The 23,227-nt window shown below is 40.7% G+C and overlaps 1 protein-coding gene across 1 annotated transcript in view; it reads left to right on the top strand.

Moving 5' to 3' along the window:
* COLEC12 (collectin subfamily member 12) overlaps window positions 1-19,570 on the top strand; it is a 93,190-nt gene extending 73,620 nt beyond the window's left edge. Inside the window, exons 3-10 of the mRNA XM_048289560.1 lie at window positions 3,531-3,653; window positions 9,806-9,904; window positions 12,378-13,424; window positions 14,845-15,333; window positions 15,454-15,590; window positions 16,332-16,441; window positions 18,137-18,282; window positions 19,459-19,570. Coding sequence (XP_048145517.1) covers window positions 3,531-3,653; window positions 9,806-9,904; window positions 12,378-13,424; window positions 14,845-15,333; window positions 15,454-15,590; window positions 16,332-16,441; window positions 18,137-18,282; window positions 19,459-19,478 — 2,171 coding nt within the window. The 3' untranslated portion in view covers window positions 19,479-19,570. The remainder of the gene's footprint in view (window positions 1-3,530; window positions 3,654-9,805; window positions 9,905-12,377; window positions 13,425-14,844; window positions 15,334-15,453; window positions 15,591-16,331; window positions 16,442-18,136; window positions 18,283-19,458) is intronic.
* Window positions 19,571-23,227: the final 3,657 nt, after the last annotated feature.

Consider the following 23,227-nt stretch of genomic DNA (forward strand, 5'->3'; position numbering starts at 1 on the left):
GAAAGCAGTCTAGTGGATAAATTAAATTTAAATTTAAAGCCTGAGCCTGGGCTCAGGCTAGCCTCAACTCTCAGCTTTTGTGGTAAACCTTCATGATTTTATGCCAACCTGCTGAGTTTTGTGTATCACAGCAAGCATTTTTAATTGTCTTCCATTTGTTGTTGCTTAATGTTTTGGCTGTCACATCTTTTCAGAACAATCTTTCAATAAAAATGTGTCCTCACAACATGGACTAAATGCATCTTCTGTATCAGAACAATCTTTTTTGGCCATGATCCTTAAGTGAGGTAGTGGGGAAGAACAACGTGGCAAGTTGAAGTCAGGGTGTGTGCTGGGGAGGTTGGGGAGCCCTGATTATGCTGTAGTTTGTCCCTGTGTGGAGAGGGTTGCATTCCTGCCTTTTGCCTTTGCATATAACCTGGTATTATTTAACTGCTCGGACATCAGACTGAGGCTTCCACATTTTTTCTTCAAGGGGTACCTATATCTTTGGTATTTTGTAGTAGTTTTTATATGTTTAGTAAACTACAAAATCAGGTGTTACTAGCAGCAGACTTAAGCACTACATATTTGCAATAAAGAGCAAATTTAATTGCTCTGAAAGACTTTACTGCATCCTAGGTGAAAGAAAACAAGGGAGCCTGTTAGAGCTCCCTGGCTTTTCACTCCAGTCCTGGACACAGGTCATGTTAGATGAGGGTAGCAGGGGTTCATTGGCAATCAGATGTAGTTTTAGGCTGACAGGCAGAAAGCCCCAGCAAGGAATGCAATACACAGTTGCAGGCCAGCTCAGTTAATGGAATCACTCCAGCCTGTATGATGGTTTTAGTATAATGTGCCTGTGTTATTGATACCAACCGTGCTGGACTGTTACAGGATGGAAAGGTCTGGCTTTTGTTGGGGTGCTGCTCTGATGTCAGTTTGAAATACACTGAAACTAAAAGTTCCGAAAAGCTGAAGTGCTGTTTTATTGAACCAGAGGTAGAGAGGGCTGAGACAAGTGAAACTAGATCCCTATGAAGCACTGGAACATACATGATGCTTGATGCTGAACTGTAGTACGTCCAGTGACATCGGTGAAGTTTCAGCTCGTTACACTACCCAGGAAGCCAGAGTACAGTGACAGAAAGCAGGTCATGTCATAAAATGAGTAATCTTAATATGAGACAGTTATCAAGTGAAACTTAACTTAGTGCAATTGCTGCCAAAGGCTTTGTTTTTACTTCTGCCTTTCTCTGTGTTTTGTATGTCTGCAGTCCATCATTCTTCCCAGATAGGGATCTAGGCCTGCCTCAATTAACTTTAAAATAAGGAGGATCAAGCTTTCTGTTATCTGCCGATTTAGAAAGTGAATGTGATGTGAGATTTGCCCTTCCCGCCCCCCAGCTTGTTTTTGGATATGTGGGACTTTCAAAGACAACCAAATTGGAATCTGAATTTTAAACCCTTCGGGGAAGGAACCTCGTATTTAGGACACAGGGGCTCAGTGAGCTCATTAGTACCAGCAAAGACCAGAAAAATGGTGGTCCAGACAACACCAAGTTCCCACTGTGAAATAATGTCAGTCTCTGAATACCTATTGCAAACCTTTAGAAACTGCACTTTCCCTTTCCTGCTTTTTCAGCAATTCGAGCTCCCTCACCATCAAACTCCTTGACACTTGCAAAGAAAGCAAGTCAGCCCACGTATCAGGATCCATAAGCAAACCTGACTACTGAATTATGGACCCTTCACCTTTTCTTTTGTGGTGCAGGAGTTACCACCCTTCCAAATCCAAGTCACCAATAAATAGGTTGTGCAACTGCCTGTCTCTGCGCCAGCTCCCTCCCTTCCCAGCTCACAGGCAGGAGAGAAGCCTTTACCCTCTGGAATTTCTGTTCTTGAGTTTATGCTTACAAGCCTTTGTCTCATTTTCCCATAATGTTCCTGAAAAAAGAACCAGATGTTCCCAACTGGTCTTATGCCTAAACCCCGAGGAACCCAGATCTGTGACATCACTTTCATCACATGGCAACAGAATGTGATGTCATACCTGAAGAGTTTAGGAAAAATGTGTGATGATGTGATGTGGAAAAGACCTGCAAAAGACGCATTTCTGCCTTAGCCACAGCAAGTATATGTGCAGAGGGAATTGAAGAAAATGCCTTGTCAAATAAACTATGTATAAATCCTCTTCCTGAGTTGCTCCAATATGGTAATCCTTCCTCCTTCAAGTACCTTAGGTTTAAAGGAAGTCGTTGGAAAATGTCACTGGAGAGAGAAATGCAGTTGACTTAACTCATTATGTTGGTCACCCACTCTCCATTAACCCAGGGGAAGTGGCCCGTGCTTTTCTCTTAAAAAAATGAGAAATAAAAAACCACTCTGCAGAAGGTCATGAGTTTGGAAAAGTAAAATCATCTGTGCATTAGGCCTTGGGGGAAATATAAGTTGCTCATAAAAAGCTACAGAGCAAGTTTTGATTAGTTAAGTAATCTGGTACATAGAATTTATTAGATCTTAAAGCTTTCCTGTGGGACTCCCCTAATAGTACACAAATAGAGTGAAATATCAAAGAAATGCATTTTCTGACAGACACAGAAAATTACATTAATCCCGGCCTGCTTAACGCACCTTGGAAAGGCGGACAAATCCCACCCATTTGTTCCAGTACATTGGCCCAGTTTTCAGGTTTTTACACACTTGTGCTTCTGATTAATAATCAATGCTTCCAATGCTCTTGAGTTGTTCCCAAGGAGCACAAAAGAGGAAAAATTGCTTCCCTAATAGACTCAAAGATAGCAAGCCATTCTGCAAAAACGCTCAAATATAAAATAGTAAAGCTCTGTTTTCACTCATCAGCTTGAGGCCCTTTTTCTCAAGCTTGTCCACAAAGAGAAATTCACCAGCATTTTTTCTGTGGATGTACCAATGGCTCTATCAGTAAAGCACCCCTTCTTTTCTGTGGAAATAGTGTTCTCCAACATCCCCCAAAAATATGCAAAAAGTCTCTCTCATTATGGAAAGAAAGTGTTTGCATGGTAACTATCTGCGGTAATTGCTACAAAGCAGAACTAGTACTCCTACCAGGTTTACACAGTGCTATTTTATTTCTGTGTTTTCCTTCTGCCAGAGCATTTATTGTGTCCTATTGCCCCCACAGAGATACCAAATGCTAAGAAAGAGCTTCTGCAGTGTGATGCCTGACAGAGGAGATGCTAATAAAGGTTTTATTTCCAAAGCTCACCATAGTCTTGTTAGCACAATCAGAAAATAGCCATCTCTCAGGAAAGCCAGAGGTTTTCCAGTGAAGCAGAACCTACTTCTCTTACACATGCTAAAATCCCAAAGTGATTGTTTCACTGAGCTGATGTTTTAACCACCTTGAAGTTTGTCCTGGCAGCTTAGGCAAATAGGCACCCCATATGTAAACATCATCTGCTTACATAAATAATTTGCTCTTTAGAAAACAGAGGAAAGGAAATGGGGAGCTAAACCCAGCAATGTGTTCTTTGCCATTGTTTTAAATTACTTTAAATCTTCTTTTGCAGGTATTCAGGAGGGGAGCCAATGTACCAAGTGTAAAAATAACTGGGCACTGAAGTTCTCCATCATCTTACTATATATTTTATGTGCCCTGTTAACAATCACAGTAGCCATTCTGGGATACAAAGGTATGTATGCATTGAGACCAGCATTTCACTTTCAGACAAGCATCCAAGCGTATTGTTGCTTACTAGCTAGCCAGGCAATTTGTCATATTTTAGCCTAAATATCAGTACTTGGGCAATGTTGGCTTTTTGTACATACATAACAACAAACTGCAACCTTAGAATTTCACTTTCAAATTACTATGAAATTTTGAAACTACATTAGACATTTGAAAGAAAAGTTAAAACAAAATGATCATTCCTCCACCAAGAAGGAGTACTGGAAGACTCAAAGCTGTGTAACATGTGCAGCAGACAGGAATATCTTACTAATAGAATACTTAGCACGGGAACAAACTGTAGTATCAATATTAATTTTAAATATCTGGAAGAAGAAAAATTTAACCAGGATGTCCCAATGTATTGCCTATCCAAAATAATTGTGATGAACAAAGACACTTAGATGTTTTTAACAGTAATTTCAAAGATTCTGGTAGTTAAGCAACCCAGTAATGGAGAGAGAATTTCATTTATGCAAGTCATTGGTTGGGCACATTGGGAAACATGGCTTAAAATTCCCATAAATTCTTATCACTAATTAAATGTAGCCACTTAGGCATTTTTAGAAATGCTCTTATGTAAATACCTGCTTATTGTGCAGCTATAATAAGTTAAATAAATAAGGTGTGGATTTCTGGTAAGAGAAAGAAAGTGAACAACATCATTGTGAGCATTATGACAGGACATCACAGCTTGCTGCAGAGAAAACCAAACTAACTCTAAACTACCTGTCTGAGTATGGCTCTGAGAGTAGCTTCAAAACCCCTCCAAGGAGCTGGGTAAATATTCATGTGATTAGCATGCAGTGCGTCCTGTGCCGCCAACAGCTGCACTCATTGCAGAGCTGACATCACCTCTGGTCCTTTGCCAGGGAAAGAAAAGGAAATTGTAGAAATAGAAAGGATAAATAATTATTTAAGAGGATTTGGCACAGTTTTGAGTGGGAGAGAATTAAAACTATTTGGTTTAGATGGAAGATTTACCCAGAGAGAAGAGACGATGTGAGGAACAGATAGAGAGACTTAGATAATCCTGTTTCATGATAAAGCAGACAGAATGTGGCAAATTAACATCAAATGTAAAAAAATGCAGTAAATCTTTGTGAATACATCTCCTGAAGTAACTGGTCTCTGGAAGTCAGGTTTTGAGGGACAAAAAATCTTCCAGGATTCAAAAATTTGTTCTTGATCTATAAATAGATCATTTGGTCATATGGATTAGTGGAGGCCTTTTGTAGACATAAAGCTGCAGAGATCTGCTTACATCAGATGAGAATGGGATCTTTCCAGACTTAACTCAGCCACTAAATGACTGGGATTTAGCAGAATTTCCCTCAAGAGTTTTAAATAAGACTGTCAGTTCTGGGGCTTACCAGAAGAGTCAGACCTCACTCAGCATCAGAATCAGCGTATCAAGTTGGAGGGACTACTGCTCTTTATTTTGCTTTGGCAAATGATTGCATGTGTGGAGGAAGCAGTAGCAATAAGGAAACTGTCCAAGACTTTGGGAGAAGGAGTTTGTCTTCCTCATTTCAATCTAGTTTTCAAGCTTCTTTCTCCATGGGGGCCCCTAGCACCATCTTTTCCCCAGGCTTTGCTCTCTTCTTGATGCTCAATCTTTGCTTCACTCATTTCTAAACTTTCTGTGAATGAGCAGTCACTCACCAGGGATGAGTCTTTCTGTCTTAGCAGTACCAAATCACAGCTATCCAGGGGAAGGACAAAATAATCTCTCTTCCACAAATAAATGTTAAAAGGATTGTAGGAAGGTGGATAATGCATATCTTGCTCACAGACCCTAAGACATTTTGGTGACCACTGCTCCACTGCTCACCATCTTGGTGACTGCAACATTTGAATGCTAAGGGAAAGAGGCAAAGAGACAAAAGTCTTGTTGGTCTTGTTGAATTCAAGGTATTCCTTCTGTAACACCAAGGAACAAATGGTCATATGTCAGGCATTAATTTTGCACTTTGTACCTGCAGTTTAAGGGCTTTGTCTTCACGGTGCCTACGTGCTAATTTGCAGGTAAAACATAAGATAGGTAAAACCCCAGCTGACTGTATACATTCAAATGAATTACTGCAATATTTTTGATTGTTAAGAAGAAATTAGGCCTTATAGAAGGAACAAAACTCAGACTAAAAGGATAGAGTTCTTGAACTCTCCTCTCTACATCAGAGTTTGGCTTGTCTATTTTACTGCAATATTACACTGAAAGAAGGAATTCTGCTGGCATCAGGGATTCTTTTAGTCTCCTAGCTAAGTTTCCATTAAATTTGCCTCCACACTTAATGTTTATAAAGCCCAAAACTACTTTTAAAACTTTCATTTCCTACACTGCATTTAGATATCCTTTGTGATTTAAAACATTAAAACTACTAATCACTGGATTAAATATGGCAAGCAAAAAAGTAACTCAATGGGAGGCAAAGTCAACACAGAACAAACCTGCAAACTAGTGGTAAAAATTACATAATATGTTGGAGAAACCTGAAACCAAAACATGAATGAATAACAAGGAAACAAAACATGAAGGAATAACAAGGCAGGTTTACTATTCTTCTGCTTTCAAAAGACAAATTATTGTTTAAAACATTAATAAAGAAATCTGTAATTTTTTGCACATACTTTATTAAACTAAATGAAAAATACAAAGTTATAATTTTTCTGGCACCAACCAGTCTCAGATTAGTCTACTGAAGATGAATGATCTTCCTGTTCCAGTAAGGGAGTGCTTGCAGCTTGAATTTCTGGTAGTTTTTATTCTCTAGTCCTTGTTTTTAAGTTTCTTGAGTGATGCCCACCATGACTTTAATCTACTTCTTTTATCTGTCTCCCAGACATAGTTTGCCTGCCATTACCTGGGGCCAGCACATCCTGGTGAGATGGCACATTTTGTCGTAGTGGCTTAGATGCAGACAGTCCTCACTGTTCTGGTCAGCAACTTCTTGAAATTTTGGCTTCCTTTAGAGGATCTTCACCACATTTTCCACTGTGACCTTGTCAGAAATTGAGATGACAATGCAGAGAGACCAAGCTGTGAATTAAGGTGAAGCTAACCAAAAACAAGTTTAGGACATACTCAACTTTGCCTTTTTAAGAGCAGGCAGATTGTTGGGAGCAGCAGAGTGGCCGTTTGTGAGGGATAGTACAGATGCTCTGCCTGCTTTGCCTTTTTCTGGAGAAGGTGGAAAGTGGCTATTCGAGCCTGGGGCACTCACTAGATGCTGACTTTCACTTCTGAGAGTGTTCCACGTGCTCACCTACCACTGAAGGCTCCATCCAGAGATGGTGGTGGGAGCTGCTATCAGGGAAGGAAAGGCATTCCCAGTAACAGGACATCGGTCCATACGACCTATTTTGACATCAAGAGCAGCAAAACCCAACATTGGCCTCTCTCTACTCATTCTCTCCCAAGTTCATCCTTTCCACTTGCAGGGCAGTAGCAAGAAAAGCAAATAAGCTACAACTTGCTTTGGGAAGGAGTTTGGGCAGGGGATCAAGTTCCCCAGACCCATGATTTGTTTGACCATGGAGGCTAAGATCCCACCCCCGTATAAAGCAAATACATGCATTGGTTTGTATCTATGGGATGGCAGCTTAGGCCTTGAGCTAACACTGCAGTCACGTTTGCAGAGACCTCTTCTGTTTCTGATGCTGGAGTTGGGTGGTTTGGGTTTTTTTTCACTTTGAGCAATGAAAATACCATATGCTGTTGTATAATTACTACTGTTCAGTCTCATCTAACTGCCAGACAACTACTTATTGATAGGATTACTACTGTTTTCATTTGCTTTGGACTCTTCAGGGTGATATTTTAACCCAAGTTTCCAGTGTTAGATTTCATTCATACATTTTCAGTGTATGAAAACATACTTGTTATGTGATAGTATAAAATCTGAGTTTTACAGACTTCAGATCTGAAGTACAAACTGGTATTCATTTGGACAGCAAAAAGAAGAAATTACGTTTTTCATTTAATTACTGATAATATATATTTATTTGCTGACTCCAAGTGTGTTGCATAACTGGGGAAAACAGTTGAGTATTACACTAAATCTGAATTAACAAGAGCCGTAGGTGATGTGACATTGCTAGTCAAGGCACAGGTTCAGCAGAAACACTTGAATTAGGCCTGCTTTTTTAAATGCAGATGATTTCATCAGGTCCCTCTAAATGCCCAGAGTGAGCCATGCCCTTCACACTGACTATCTGTAGCCAAAGGAGAACACCACAGACTGAACAAGGAGCTGCCAAGAGCCAGAAGGAAAAGCCAAGTATGGTCCTCACGCTCACTGCATGTGATACATTGGTGTATACATGCATCAGCGGAGTGTCAGAAGTAGCTGAAGGACCTTTGCTGATTGGGGCTCCAGCCTGGAATACAGCTGGGTAGGACAAACAGAGAATCAACTCTGGTTTTATTTAGGAAAAATGGCATACAGCCTTTTGACAACTTTAATGGGCAGAAGAACCAGAGAAAAATTAGTGCTATAATGGGGAGAAGAATTCTTTCTAAAGCAGAAGGTATTGAGCAACTGTCCCTCTGAAAAAACAAAGCCATTATTGTAGCCTGGGTCTGGTGTTTAGCAAGCGATCTGTCATCATCTCAACTACAGAAAGCCACACTCTGACTTTGCACACACAGTAAAGTCTCTGTTTTACTGCCTTTTTAGCAGCCTAGAATGGAGCAGGCAGGTAATTCACCAAAGGATGTCTGGTCTCTCTGAAGACCCTGAGACTTTTCTCCAGTTATAACTTCATTCACCTTAGTGCCATTGCATCAGATAGTCTTGGTCTGTTTTTTCTCCTGTTGGTTTTTGGGAAGCAGTAAAAGCCTTCTGTGTAACTGTGGTACCCAGAATCAGAAAAACAAAGGTAAAAGTTAATAAAGAAGAAGCACCTGATGGACTACACTGTAAAGGTCTGGGATTCATGTGGTTGCTTATGAGCCACAAAAGATCCTTAAATTTCACTTCTTGTGAAAACCCAAATCTTTACGTAGCAACAACTTCTATGAGACTCTTTCCAAGCTGCAGATCATTTCACAGACAGAAAGAGTGGAACCCCCTACCCCACACAGGTTTACAAAACATGTTGCAAAACATGGGAAACGCTATTTCTACTGTTTGAAAGAGGGAGCTGGCTCAATAAATCATGTAGCCTCTCCCAGGGTTGTTACAGACCCATTCTGCTCCCAGTGTAGCAAAAGGACTAAATAATCTCATGATGAGAAGCAATTTCTACCCCTGGTTGTGGCTTGAAGACAAAAGGCTATTAGACAAGGTTTGGTGTGAAAGCTGTAGGCTTTCACCTCTAACCTTGCAAGCATTTCACATTTTTGCCACTGGAAGCCACCCCGGGCTGTTTATTTGTTGCTCTGCTTTTTCCATTCCCATATTAATTTCATCATATAATTGAATGTCTCAGCGACAAGTACTCAGGCATTAAAAATAAATTGCAGATCAGTCATAAATCTGCGCTTCCTGAATGACCATCCTTTCAGAATCGTTTCAAGACTGTTTTGAGTGATCTGTACCATTATCAATATGTTTAAACCCCCCAAAACGTTTAGTAGTTACTATCTCACTATCTCAGTCCTAAGTTTGCTATCCAGGTGGCAACTTTTAATGATGAAAAGGCACAAGAAAAAGAAGTTCTTTTTAAGGAGAAATGGCTCATAACAAAATTAAAGGAAGTCTTCTTTTCACATGTCTGAGCCTTTAACAATCAGGTTGCCTTTGCCACAGCACTGTGCTTGAAGCGTGGAAATACTGTTAAAAGAAAAGGACTTTGTTCATGAGGAAAACCCACAAAGAGGGATTTCCTCATTCAGGAGAGAGATTGCTCATGGGCAAAAGAAAATGTCTAGGGACTGCTGGCAGACTGAAGAAGTGGAAGAGTTCTGGGTCCACCAGCAGGTAGGAGCTCATCCTTCCAACATTTCACAGAGCAGCAGCAGAGTGTAATGACAAGCAAGGCAATTTTAAGGTGTTTTCTTTTTTTACTGTTTGATGGTAGTGGTGTGAGGTTTTGTATGCTTTAGTGTTTACTAGACTTTTAAAATCATTTCCCTTTTCTTCTTTCCATAACATACTGTTCTCTTTCCCCTAGTTGTAGAAAAAATGGACAATGTGACAGGTGGCCTGGAAACGTCCCACAGAAGATACACAGAAAAGCTCACAGAAGTGGAGAGTGATCTGAAGAAATTAGGTAATCTACACACAAGCAAAGCCCCTTTGTGTTATGGATCTGGGGTGTTCTCCTGGCAGATGGAGGCAGGAAATGTGTCTGAAAAATATCTGCCCATGACAAGATACAGCACTTCCATTCCAGTTTCTCAAATACTTGGTAAAGTCCTTAAAATGAGTTCAGATCAGCTCTACTTAGGAGAGCATTTTAAGAATACTTCAAAATTTACAATTTCCACTGAACTCACTCTGAAAGCATTTCTACTTAAATAAACAGACACTTAAATGTTGTCCTCAGGAGAGAACCTTCTCTGAAGTAGAGATAGAAAACATAGCAGAAGCTGTTCCACAGCACAAGGGATTCTACATAAAATGAGAATCTGTCACCCAGTCATCTTGATGGTGTTTTAGCAATTAAGATTCAAAACTGAAGGCCATTTTACAAGGTACACAAATAATCAGCTATTCAAAATTCTTATGTCTGAGGGGAGTGGATTACTTCCACAAAATGTTTCTTGGTCATCTCAGGGAATACAGGACGTAAGGGAATACAGGACATAAGATTGTTATGTGTTTGGATTTCCCAAGTGCTATCAAAGTTTTCAATTTGCAGGAAGATGTAAAAAAAAATCATGGATAACGATTCTACTCTCTAAGTGTACATTTTTACCTTTCTTCCTGGCCACAGACATACAGTTTTTATTGTAGAAGTATTAATATACACATACATGCATGTGATTCTTGAAATAAATTTTGTCTAGTTTCATAAACCATATATTGAGACGTGCGTTTCTAGGAAAACTTACGTGCTTACAGCTTGATTATAAATTTTTACAACTTTTTTCCCCCAAAAAGAAGCTGGCTTCCAAAGTATTTGCACATTGCATTTAGTTCAAAGACATGGGGTAATTCAGTGTGATGTTCTCTTACTGGCACATCTACAGAAGTGTTACACTTGGCTTCTATGTGGGTTATTATATCAAGCTGATTAAATTTTCACAACTTGGAGCACCTTTGCTTCATTCATGACCACACATTTTTACACACTTGCTGGATGGATGCTCAGCGAGATGCTCAGGATCATCAGTTCCCATTTAAGTGGCTTTGCCATGGAGGCAGTTAGGAAAGTTCTGGGGCAGTTTGAGTAGGGGACACAAAGGTAAGAGAACAGCTGTAGGGCCAGAAGGATAACGGCGTGTGGTGAATGGAAGACAGGCCTTCAGGGATTAGCTGTATGTGGACCTGGCAGTTGTCAGAGCTGTGTGAGGAACACAGTAGAATTTGAGCTATAGCCAAGAGGTAAACATAGAGTCAGAGCTGAGAAGATCTGGGAGTGAGACAAGCAGCAGGGAGAGGAACTGTGCTCAGGAAGATGTCCGTCCACAAAAGACTCCATAAACACTTCAGGCTGAAGTCTCACAAGCCATCATTTGACATTTGCCATCGTGACTCATTCAATCACGCCAAACAAAGCTCCATACACAGCTGTATTCACTGTAATTTATAAAAACCATACTGCTCTCTCTTAGCATAATCTGAAATTATGGACTTCAGACTGTGTAATTCATAAATATAGCTACACTTAGATGAGGACAAAAATAAATGGACTGTGAGCAGGCTAGTGAAGTGATTGAGGTCAAGCAAGGGAGTCTTCCCTGAAAGCAAGTGTTGACTGCTTATTTCCTTGCCTTCTCTGTCCTGGATGATAGGCTGTGCAATCTCAAATGCTTTATCATACTCAGACAAGCTTCCAGAAGTATTCCATAGGGCAATGTAAGCACAAGCAGAGATGTTTCTCAAAGATTAAAGGTTTTGTCTTCCTCAAACTCAGAACATGAGGAAACAATAATGGAAAAATAAATGTCATTAAAAGCAATAGTAATGTATTAGAGAGAAAACCAGAAATATATCTTATCCTGATATATCTGAAGTAGCCTGCTGGCAAAGCTTTTGTCTCTAACTCAGATTGTTTTAAAACTTACGTAAAACTAAACCCAAGATTTAAAAAATTGGAGTTACATGTACTAAATCACAATGAAGGTATTGTACCTGCAGTGAAAAGAAGGAAGAAAACATGAACAGATAAAAAAAACTTCTGAGCTTTCAGCAAAATCCAGTTGTAACTTTAAAATCTACACTTGCTGATACCTGTTTAATGTTTTGAATTCTGTTTCCCATTCAGTTTTCATTCAGAACACAGTGTTACTTGACTGCATATGCTCTAACTGTGGTTTTTCCCATTTGTGATGACAGAATCACCGTTTTGTTCTCTTCATCAAGACACAAGGTCTTCATCAATTCCTCTCTGCTTTTTTTTTCTCTGTTTAGAGGTAGAACTTTGCTCAGTGGTTTCTCTTTTCTGGAAAAGATAGCATAGAAATTCTGTTGAACAGTTTGACAACCTGACTGTTCTTAAAATACTCTGTGCTGGTTTATACTGTGTTTTAAAAAAAACCCTAAAGCCTTTCTGGTTTGTTTTTTTTCCTGTACAACAGATGACCAGGCTGGACAAAAAGCCTTGAATACTAACACTGAACTGTCCAGCTTCAGATCTGACATTCTGGCTCTTCGTCAGCAGCTTCATGACATTGCAGAGAAAACTACCAGAAACAAAGATACACTGGAGAAGCTGCAAGAGTCTGGAAATATATTAGATGATAGACAGAACCAAATGAAAAGTGCCTTAGATAGTAACTCTTTCATGATCGTCAGTGTCAATAAGACTCTTCAAGCATATACTGGCTATATCAATGATCTTCAACAAGACACAAGTAATATACAAACAAATCTGCAAAGCCAAGTGCATTCTCACAATGTGGTCATCATGAACCTGAACAACTTAAACCTGACTCAAATACAGCAAAGAAATCTTATCAGTGTCCTACAAAAGTCAATGGAAGACACAAGCTTGGCTATATCGAGAATCAAGAGTGACTTTCAAAATCTGCAGCAGGTTGTCCTTCAGGCCCGGAAGGACACCGACTGGCTAAAGGAGAAAGTACAAAATTTACAGTCTTTGGCTGCCAACAACTCAGCAATGGCAAAAGCCAACAATGACACACTTGAAGACATGAACAATCAGCTCAGCTCCTTCAGTGGGCAGATGGAGAACATCACCACAGTTGCCCAAGCCAACGAACAAAGTCTAAAGGATCTCCAGGAACAGCATAAAGGATATGAAAACAGAACTGCTGCCAAATTCAGCCATCTAGAAGAAAGATTCCAGGTCTTTGAAACTGATATAGTCAATATCATCAGCAACATCAGCTACACTGCTCATCACCTACGGACGCTGACAAGCAATCTCAATGAGGTCAGGACAACTTGTACAGACACCTTAAGTAAACACTCAGATGAGCTGATTTTTATGAACAGCACGCTAGCCAATATTCGCATAGACTCTACATCTCTCAAGGTGCAACAGGATTTGATAAGGTCAAGGTTAGATGTTGAAGTTGCCAATTTGTCAGTAATCATGGAAGAAATGAAGCTGGTGGATTCCAAACATGGCCAGCTCATCAAGAACTTCACTATCCTACAAGGTATGCAGCTTCCCTAATGATGTGTGTGTGCTGAATTCCTGCTTGCATTAGTTCTTTAGTTCTGTGGAAGTTAGTGCATGCTGGTCCAGAGTCCTGGGGTTTTCCATTATCTAATCCTAAACTTTGGAAATGTACATGTAGCTTGAATTTTCCTTACTAATTTTTCTATGCCTTTTTTACATAGCTAAAATGGGGATGTTATGAAAGAAGGTTCTGACTTAGCAAAATTTTATTCTGTCTGACTGACTGACAGGATCTGCTTTTGATTTAGTTTTCTAAAATAAGCGAGTGAAGGTGTGGAACCTCAAGAAACCAATCCCCAGTAAGGAGGAAATGGCTAAAAAATATATGTTGGACTATTCCCAGAAAGGTCCACCCTTACTGAAAACCAAGTTGCTATTTCACTTTAAGCCAGTTGTTAGTCTGCCAGAAAACATCCTACTTTGCTTAGTTTTTAATCCTGAGATATTTCATTTTCTCCAGAAATAAATAGCATCAGGTTTAGGAGGTTTCTCACAGCCAAATATTATCCCAAATGAAAAGAACACTCATATTTTCAATCTGATGTGAACCCGTCTAAAACTCCAATCACAAATATAAATCCATTGCTCCAAATAAACTAAGGCTGCATTAAAGCCAAGATTATATGTCCATAACCTTAACTGTTCTCATTTCAACCAGGCCTAAATGATTCCAGCTTGGAAGTCTATCTCTGGAGGAGTTTGAATTATGTACATTGGTGCCGGGGGTGGGAAGGTATTGACGAGGGTTTTGCTCATCCATGAACAGAATCCCAAATTGTTTTGTTGTTTATTGCTGTCACAGTATTGCCATTTCCTGTCATGGGTTATTGTTCCCTGTCTTGTTAGAGCTGGCCAATTTGCAATTTCTGGCCTTTCCCACAGTTGGCCTGTTGCTCACTATCCATCATTTTGTCTCTTTTTGACCCCCCATTATTGAAAGACCAACAAAGAGGATCAGGAGAAAAAGTGCTGGGTCTAAGAGCAGAGAGGTGAGACTAGAAGGAGAAGGGAGCGTGGCAGAGTGAGGAAACAGGACCACCAACACACAGGACTAGTGCATAAACTAGTATAGACTAGTGCACAGAGTCTTTTAGGGACTGGCACCTTGGCTGGTCACCTGGGGCACAGTGCCACTGTCCAGTTCACATGGCTGGGTGGATCAGAGTATTTTCTGTATCCTGTATTTTGTGGAGGTCAAGGAATGAACAACAGTATATAGGGCCTGGAAAGCAGCTGCACTGTTACAAGCACTGGTGAAAACAGCTGTTAACCCAGTTTCTGTGTTGTTAAATATCCAGTGGTGTTGGTCTGAGATGTATTGAACAATCCCACCCCATGTGGGCTTTTTGTTTTGTTTTCTGTGCATATCCCCACTTTGCATGCTTACATTGTTTCAGGCCCTCCTGGTCCAAGGGGACCTAAAGGTGACAGAGGCCCTCAAGGTCCTCTTGGCCCCACTGGCCTAAAAGGACAGAAAGGAGAGAAAGGAGAGCCTGGACCCCCGGGACCTGCAGGTGAGAAGGGCCCACCTGGGCCAGCCGGGCCACCAGGAGAAAAAGGAGGGAAAGGTTCAAGAGGATCGCCTGGCTCCAAAGGTCAGAGAGGTTCTCCTGGCAAGACGGGTCTGCCTGGACCAAGTGGAGACCCAGGGCCACCAGGGCCTCCAGGCAAGGATGGTCCACCAGGACCTCAAGGCCCACCAGGACTTCAAGGCCTGCAAGGAACTGTGGGACAGCCAGGGTTACCAGGACCACGAGGACTAACTGGACTACCTGGAGTCCCTGGGCTGCCCGGTCCAAAGGGCCCACCTGGCCCGCCAGGGCCACCAGGTCCAGGGATGCCAATGGCACTACAGAGTGAACCTACATCCGTACCCGAGGCTAATGGTAAGCCATGAACATACTGCATGCTGTAGATGGGTATGGGTTCCTCCATTTATTACTGACCCTATTACTGCTCTGCTGAGTTACCAAGAATGGGCTTAACACCAAAAATTCACACCACAGGTTGTTCTCCCCATTGGAAGAACTATACAGAAAAGTGCTACTACTTTTCAGTTGAAAGAGAAATTTTTGAAGAGGCAAAGTTATTCTGTGAAGAGAAAGAATCGCAATTGGTTATCATCAACAACAAAGAGGAGCAGGTAATTGCCTTCTCTTTCTGGTTTTCAAGGAGGGAGTTTGAAGTTGTTTAACATGTAGAAACCACAAGATAGTGGGAAGCTGAGAGCATCATGACTTCATATAGTAGAAGTAAACACACTGATTGACTCAGAATTTTGTCCACCCTCTGCCTGATCAGCAGCTTCTCCATCTGCAGAAGGGCAGTGTGAGCAGAGCTGATGCTGAAGGTGGTGAGGACAGAGCAGTCAGAAAAGCTGCTAAGAATTGTAGGAGTTTTGAACCTTTAAAGATGGAATCCATTATGCCTTGTATATTATCAGTATCTTTTACAGCAGTGAATATAATTTAATTTTAAATTATCTGATTTGACACATGCAGCCCAGGACTAGTGTGACCCAAAAGTATTTTTAATCTGACTATAAATCTAACTTTATTTTTAATACTATTCAACATGGCAGTGGGGATGTCAAGATACAACTGCTTACTATTTGGGTTTTTTTCGATTTGTATCTATAAGACATTAGCTGTGACTTCATGTCAACCTGATTTTCATGCCTAGCTCTCTCTACCTCATTGCAAACACTTCAAGGGATTCTAGTCTGGGCAACGCATCCCAAGGCCAACTCCTGAAACATACCTTCAGCTTAGAAAAATTTCTCTGGCCCTCTTTATTCTGGTAACAAGAGGCTTATGAAACCAGTGTAGTTTATTGGCTCCAAAGACTGTCATCCTTGTTACGGACTAAGATCTTTCTTTCACAGCAATGGATAAAAAGGCAGATTTTTGGGAAAGGCAGCTTCTGGATTGGACTAACAGATTCAGAGAAGGAAAATGAATGGAGATGGCTGGATGGATCCTTACCGGTTTACACGTACGTAAACAAAAAGCAGTGCTACCACTCTTGCTAACACTTCTAAAAGCACCATCTTGAAACTATCCAATGGATCCAGATGGTTGTAGATGCCAATAATTTAATTTGTTACTGGGGGTGCTGGGCTTTTTCTCTCTCTCCCTACTCCATGCACAAGGATTCCTTTCCTTGCCAGGAAGAAAACTGAATGTTGAATGAAAGAATCACATAACTACGCAGCGCAGTGTTTCTTGCCAAAACGTTTGCTCCTGACTTTTATTACGAAGTTGAGATGGAAAGCACAGACAGTTTTACTGTTTTGGTTTGAATTTTCCTTATTTGCATTACAACTGGCTATAAATAGAGTACTCGTTCTGATAAAAAATGACCAGTCTTTAGATAGAGCCCAAATCCAAGTGGAAAGCATTAAACATAAGGAAAATGCATGAAATGAGGGCGTCTATGCTTTGGCCAGCTGAAAACTGAATTGGCAGCTCTCCAGGAATCCTAGGGCTACACCTAATTTGTTCTAAATGGAACAGATTGCAACCACCCAAATTTTTAATACTGAGGAGTAGACTAAAGAGTTTATAGATCTGAGCATGCTGTGCTTTAGAAAAACAGGCTACACAGTCAGTCAGATGTTATGAAATGATTAGCTGTGATCTCATTGGTGTTCATTTAGATGAAAAACATGGAAAAAGTCAGATTCATTTCAAATGAGCCGTGATATTTTCCTCTTTTCCTCCTTTCCCGTTTTCATCTTTCTTCCTCTTTATGGCAGCACTGTGATGGATTCCCACTTCAGCCACTGCTTTTAGTAGATTTCCACTACACTGTGGTTTTAGGTGCTCTGTTGTAACCTCAGAGCTGTTAGTTACAGATTTTTGGAGCATTTCATTACTTCTGGAAAGCTGTGTGTCCTCCCAGGTGCCTGGTTGGACACTCTGTGTCAGGCAGGCATGTTTTTTAGCTGAGCATGGACTGTGTCAGCCAGCAATCACAAGCTCCCCTCAACAACCTGTTTCTTCAGGAAAACTGAGCTTTTAAGTCCTGAGTTTGGAAGCATTTCTCACTCGTTAAACAAAAACAGGATGAGGAAACACTTGCTGTAAGATTTCTTACTTGCTGCATTCAATTTCGCCATCAAAGCTAATGTTCTCAAAAGATGCCTGTAAATATACTCTGTGCATTCCTTGTAAGTCAGTAGAATTCCCTTCCCATCTGAGCCTATGTCCCTAAAACACGTGCATCTTTGCTGTTCCTCCCAAGATGCCCACCTTTGTACAGTCAGAGGGCTGAGTGCCTTTGCAGTGAGCAAGGGCAGGCTGTTGCCATCTTGGCAGTACCTTTGAGCCCATGGGCTCTTCTCAGTCCCATCTGCCACCAGGAATGCAGTGTGCAGGTTTTGCAGGCTTGGAGCAATCCACATGGAGCATGGAGCACTCCCACTGTGTGTGGATGTACAGTCAGAAACTAAAATAAAGTTCATTGGTCTAAATTTAGGTCTCTGAGTCTTGGCAGCCTGAGGCCAAATAGATTCCCTTCTCTGTAATACATCTGTTTTCCATTTTCAGCAAGAGTCATGTATTGTTTGTTTCAATGTGAATTTCCCGTTCAGAACAGATCTCATGATGTTTTTGTTAATTTCTTGTGGTGAAAACCTGCCATGTGTGCTGTGTTGTGCAATCATATCTCTTGCTTTTTGGTGGAAAGAAACTGGAAAATCGGGCAGCCTGATAACTGGAATCATGGGCACGGGCCAGGGGAAGATTGCGCCGGGTTGATCTATGCTGGGCTCTGGAATGACTTCTACTGTGAAGATATTAACAATTTCATATGTGAAAAAGACATGGACAAAGGTAAGCAAGGCCCTTGGTCGGATTATTTCATCTTGCCCATAGTAAATGTGCTACAGCTAGAGGTGAGATCTTGGCTAAATGCTACAGCAGTGCCTTGTTGAGGAAGAGGGGGAATCACATGTGAAGCACTTCTAGTCAGATCCAGATGCAAGTGCTGGATTTATTGCACTTGGAAAAAGCAGCCTCAAAACTGGCTATAGCCATGGCATGCTCAGCATCTTGACCATCTCCTGTAGGCCTTACACATGCCTAAAATTTTGGGCATGATTTGGCACATGCTCCAGATCCTACCCACACTGGAAGCTGTTTTTATAGGCTCAGTGGCCACACAACAAAGTAAAGGTGGCCTTAGGGTGGCTCAGGCACCAGCCTTCAGAAACCAAAAAGACTCTGTTTTGAAAGTTTGTGCAATAGGAGGCACTTGGTGACTGCTAAGGAGATCTTAAAATTCCCATTGCTGCCAGGAGATGTCCCATGGGACTGAGAAGCTGGGTCCACAGGCCATAAGCATCTCCTCTGTTGCAGCTGGAGTGAAGGACTCATAAAGTGCCCATGTGGCCCAGCAGTCAGCCAGGTGTTTGCCACAGGGCATCTTTCTGTTGACACAGGCATTTCTGCAGGAGCAGAGGGCAGGTGGTTCCCATGGCTGCATAGAGCCCTGCCCCATCATCACAGAACGTGGTCAAAGCTGCTGTTTGTGTTCATGGTGGGGCTCTGCCTGAAACGTTATCTCCTCCATACAACCTGTTTAAACATTGCTTTGCCAAGGGTGCCTGGCTGCTCCAGTTGGAAGCTTGTCAGCTGAATTTCAGTGAAGGCAGACATAAATGTCAGCTAGAGCCAAAATTACATCCCATCCATAGCCCCCTAAGACAAAACAAACTGCTGAACAAGCTTTGTGTGTATAACTCTGTTTGGAGGTCCAGATTGAAGGACCGTGTGTAAGTAACAATATAATTTACCTTGGTTTTCCTACATACATTTGTTATTTTAAGAAAACTTCAAGGTTTACAAATATTTATCCTCCAGGACCTACAGGATCTGAATATGAGTCTGCTCAGATTTTTAACATACCTTGATCTCTGTAAGTTTTCTTTTTGGAAATTTGTTTAATCTTCACAGGCTTTTTACAGGATTTTTTTCTCTTTGTTTTTCTTTTTTTTTCTCATACTGTAGGGCAAATACTTGGAGTATAATAGGCTGTGACTTTACAGATACCTTCATATTAAGGAAACTTACATGAAGAAGAAGAAAATCCTGGGAGAGAGCAACACTGACTTCCAAAATCGAAAAAAAAATATGAAAAAAGAAAAAAGCAAGCACTGAAAACTGATTTAAAAGCATCAAGGAATTCAGCAGTAACTCTTCTCCAGCATCCTGTAATTATTTAAGGCCTTTTGACCCACAGCATCAGGAAATAGTGTTGGACTAATTCTGTTTTAGATTTTCTTCCCAGCCAGTAACCACATCCATAAGCAACTTGTGTCTTCTGAGAAAAGACATTCTATCAATCTGAGTAAGACTGTTGGTCACTCATATAGAAAAACATATAAAGCAACTGTGTGAACAGTTGCTTCATTTGCTAAAATCCCAAATGTAGGAAAATTATACAGATACACAAATATATAGATTTTATATAAATATATATATATATAGTCCAACTCTTATCAATAATATGGAATATACTTTTAAGAGCTTTTAAAACTTTGTATTTTTGTACAAAATATTTGCTTTTTACAATTGTTCTCTTTTTTACTGACTTTTTTTACAAATATAGTGCACAGGGGCCAAAGAAAACAATAAAGGTACTAATAATTCATTAAGGTTTGCTGTGAGGCCTAGCTCAGCTATAGAGAAATATTTTTCCAGTTAGAAATATTTTTACTTTCCCAGATGATTTGTTCTGGTTAAATAACTTTTAAAGCAGATTTTAGATAGTGTTTTCCTTACTGTATGCAGTCTAGTCTGCATGTGTAACAATTAAGTTGACTAAGGACTAGATACTCATTATAGCTCTGATCACAGCCAGTGTTTCGTTGGGATACTATGGAAAGACAATTTTAATAAAAGCTTTTCCTTCCCTTCCTTCCTTCCTTCCTTCCTTCCTTCCTTCCTTCCTTCCTTCCTTCCTTCCTTCCTTCCTTCCTTCTTTCCTTCCTTCCTTCCTTCCTTCCGTCCTTCCTTCCTTCCTTCCTTCCTTCCTTCTGTCCTTTTCGGCTTGCCTGCCTTCCTTCTTTCCAGCCTGCCTGCTTGCCTGCCTGCTATCCTGCCATCCTACATTCCTTCCACTCAGGAGAAAATGCCTGAGAAATGGAAGTAAATCTCCAATTTTAAGGAATGATTTTGAAATGTTTTCATTCCTTCCCCCTTCTCGTAAGGAAATCCACCCGAAAAGGTGCCACACATACTGCAGGTCAAGCCCAGGTGAGAGACTTTATGAAAAGAGAAACAAAGAAGCTGCACACACTGAAATATGTTTAAGACAGATTTCAAGATTTGGTGAGAAAAACATGCCGTACTCAGAAAAGTCTAATAAACTTGCACTTCTCCAAACTGCTTTGAAAATCAATCTCTCTGTTTTCTTGGACCAGTACTTCTCTCCCAAACAAAGTAGAAAATAAAATATGCTGCAAAGCAGAAAGAGATGATATCATTACCCAGCCAGTTTCCTCCACAGTCCCATGAGCCGTTGTCTAGGCAGCAGTGTTGCTTATCAGGAATTTTAAAAATTAGCGGGTTAATTCATTAGCAGAAATCTTGGTATTTGTTTCCAGTTTTTGTACTCTTTTCATCGCCACATGCTCTACAATGAAGGAAGTTGTTTTTGCTTCTTGGGAAGGAGAACTGTTTTTCCATTGCCTCATGACTTGCCATTTACCTTGGCTGAATGCAGATAAATTTGTTGAAATATTCCAGCTCTGTTGGAAAGAGACAAGATTTTGTGCTTAAGATTTTCAAATATTGCTCCTAAGATCAACCAGTTAAAGGCGTTTTTTTCTCTACATCTCAAACTCCCTCCAGTGTTTTAAATTTCAATTATAATTTTCTTTCAAAATACACAAAATGTTACATTTGGGAATCTGCCTTGTGGGTACAAATTAGATATGAGACAGGAACAACCTGAAAATTGCATCTGCTTAATTAAAAGTGAAAGGTCTGTGTATTGCAGCTGCAGAAACCATGTGTCACCATCATGGAGGCAGGGATTGTCTTCAGACAGTCTGGATTTCATAAGACTTTTCTTTTGGCTTTTTCATAAGGTTTTGAATACAACTTGATTCTGCCATGCACTGTCATGCTGTACCAAGGAGTTGCCTTGTAAACACATGCTGTAGTGTTTATATTTACACAATGTCTGTGGAGATAATGTTAAACTGCTATTTTTGGATAATGAGGTACAAAACTAGTATTTTGCATGCCCAGAGAGCCTCACAGACCCTGGTGAGTGGAGCCTTGCAGAGCCACACTGAAGTGGAAGCACTGCTACCTTTGTTTTGAATGTTGGCTTATTTATAAGTTTTGAGCATCTGCCACATAAAATTGCGTTCTTCATGCTTTTTATTGATGCCACAGACTTCTGTCACCAAAAGAAGTGAATGAGAAACCTCTGTTTAGGCTCAAGCTGTATTGCTTCCTTGCCCAGATTTCATCCTTCTCTTCCTTCAGCACCAGCAGTGATGGTAAATACATGAGATCAGATTATCCAAGAGTTATCTAGTGTCCTACAGTCAGAGGAATGACAAGCTGAGGACACTGAGAAATGAAATGTGACTGGGCTCATACCTTCTGTTCACACACTTGAACCACACACTGCAGCTGTTATACAAAACTGGATGAAGAGGGATGCTGCAGTTGCGTGCCTGACGTGCCCAGTCATCCTTAAAATATGGCCTGAGCAGCCAGGCGTGCTGAGACAGACCAGCCTTTTGACCTAGTATTCCTGCAGGAAGGAAACAGAGGTGTCCAATGGCAACAAGGATTGAAATCACTGAGTGTTAGGACAAGAGAGTGTTAAGACAGCTCAGGAACCTGTCACAGAAAGGACAGATTGGTAGGAATGCAAGCAGGTCACCAGAATGGGCCAAGATGTTGTCATGAAAATCAGACCTGCCACTCTTTAATGGGAAAACATCCCCGTCAAATCTTTCTGTATGCTTTGAGTAATAATGTGGGTTGTATGGAAAGTTTTAAGTGATAGCAAATTATTTTGTCCCAGCTTGAGTTTTGGCTTTCCTTCTTATGCATGAGTATTGTAACTTGTAATACTGAGCACACATTGCCATCACCCTTCTTGTTTTACATAAAATTAAATTCAAGTCCGTATACCCTGGCAAGCACTGGGACTGTTGGAAGAAAAAGAGGGAAAGGCAGAGAAGGTACAAAGTCACTGTGATTTACATTCAGTTCTGGATTTCTTAATGTCATTTCTGACTCGTTTCATTAATTTATTTGGAAATGCCTTCAGCTGATTAGAGCTCATAAATCTCAACTCTCATTTCCTTTGTTGTCTATAATTAATACTTGCAAATGTTCTAATAAAGGAATCACTAAGCGGAGACATGGAGATGAATGTTGTTCACTTTGTGCATGTGTGTGTAACAAAGAGGGATGTGGAGATCAGAGAGATGTGGAGCCAGAACATTCGTATGTATTAAAAATCAAACTGATGAAGTTTTTTTCCATTAAAGCTTTGCTTTTCACTTACACCATCCTAGTTCTAAGCCTGACCGGGGCTATCTTATCCCATAATTGCAATTTTAGTGCCTTGTTCTTGCAGCACATAGGGGCTAGGAACATGGGTTCAAAGGTCTGATCTGAACAAGACCTTTAAGAAGGGCTGAAGCCCTTTGCTGCTTACTGTCCTAGCACACCAAGCACCTCAGATGGGCCCCCCAGTGAAGGACAGCCTGAATTGAGTATCATCAGTCCTCACATTAGCCATTAT

The sequence above is a fragment of the Corvus hawaiiensis genome, chromosome 30 (assembly GCF_020740725.1).
Source record: "Corvus hawaiiensis isolate bCorHaw1 chromosome 30, bCorHaw1.pri.cur, whole genome shotgun sequence".
Classification (NCBI taxonomy): domain Eukaryota; kingdom Metazoa; phylum Chordata; class Aves; order Passeriformes; family Corvidae; genus Corvus; species Corvus hawaiiensis.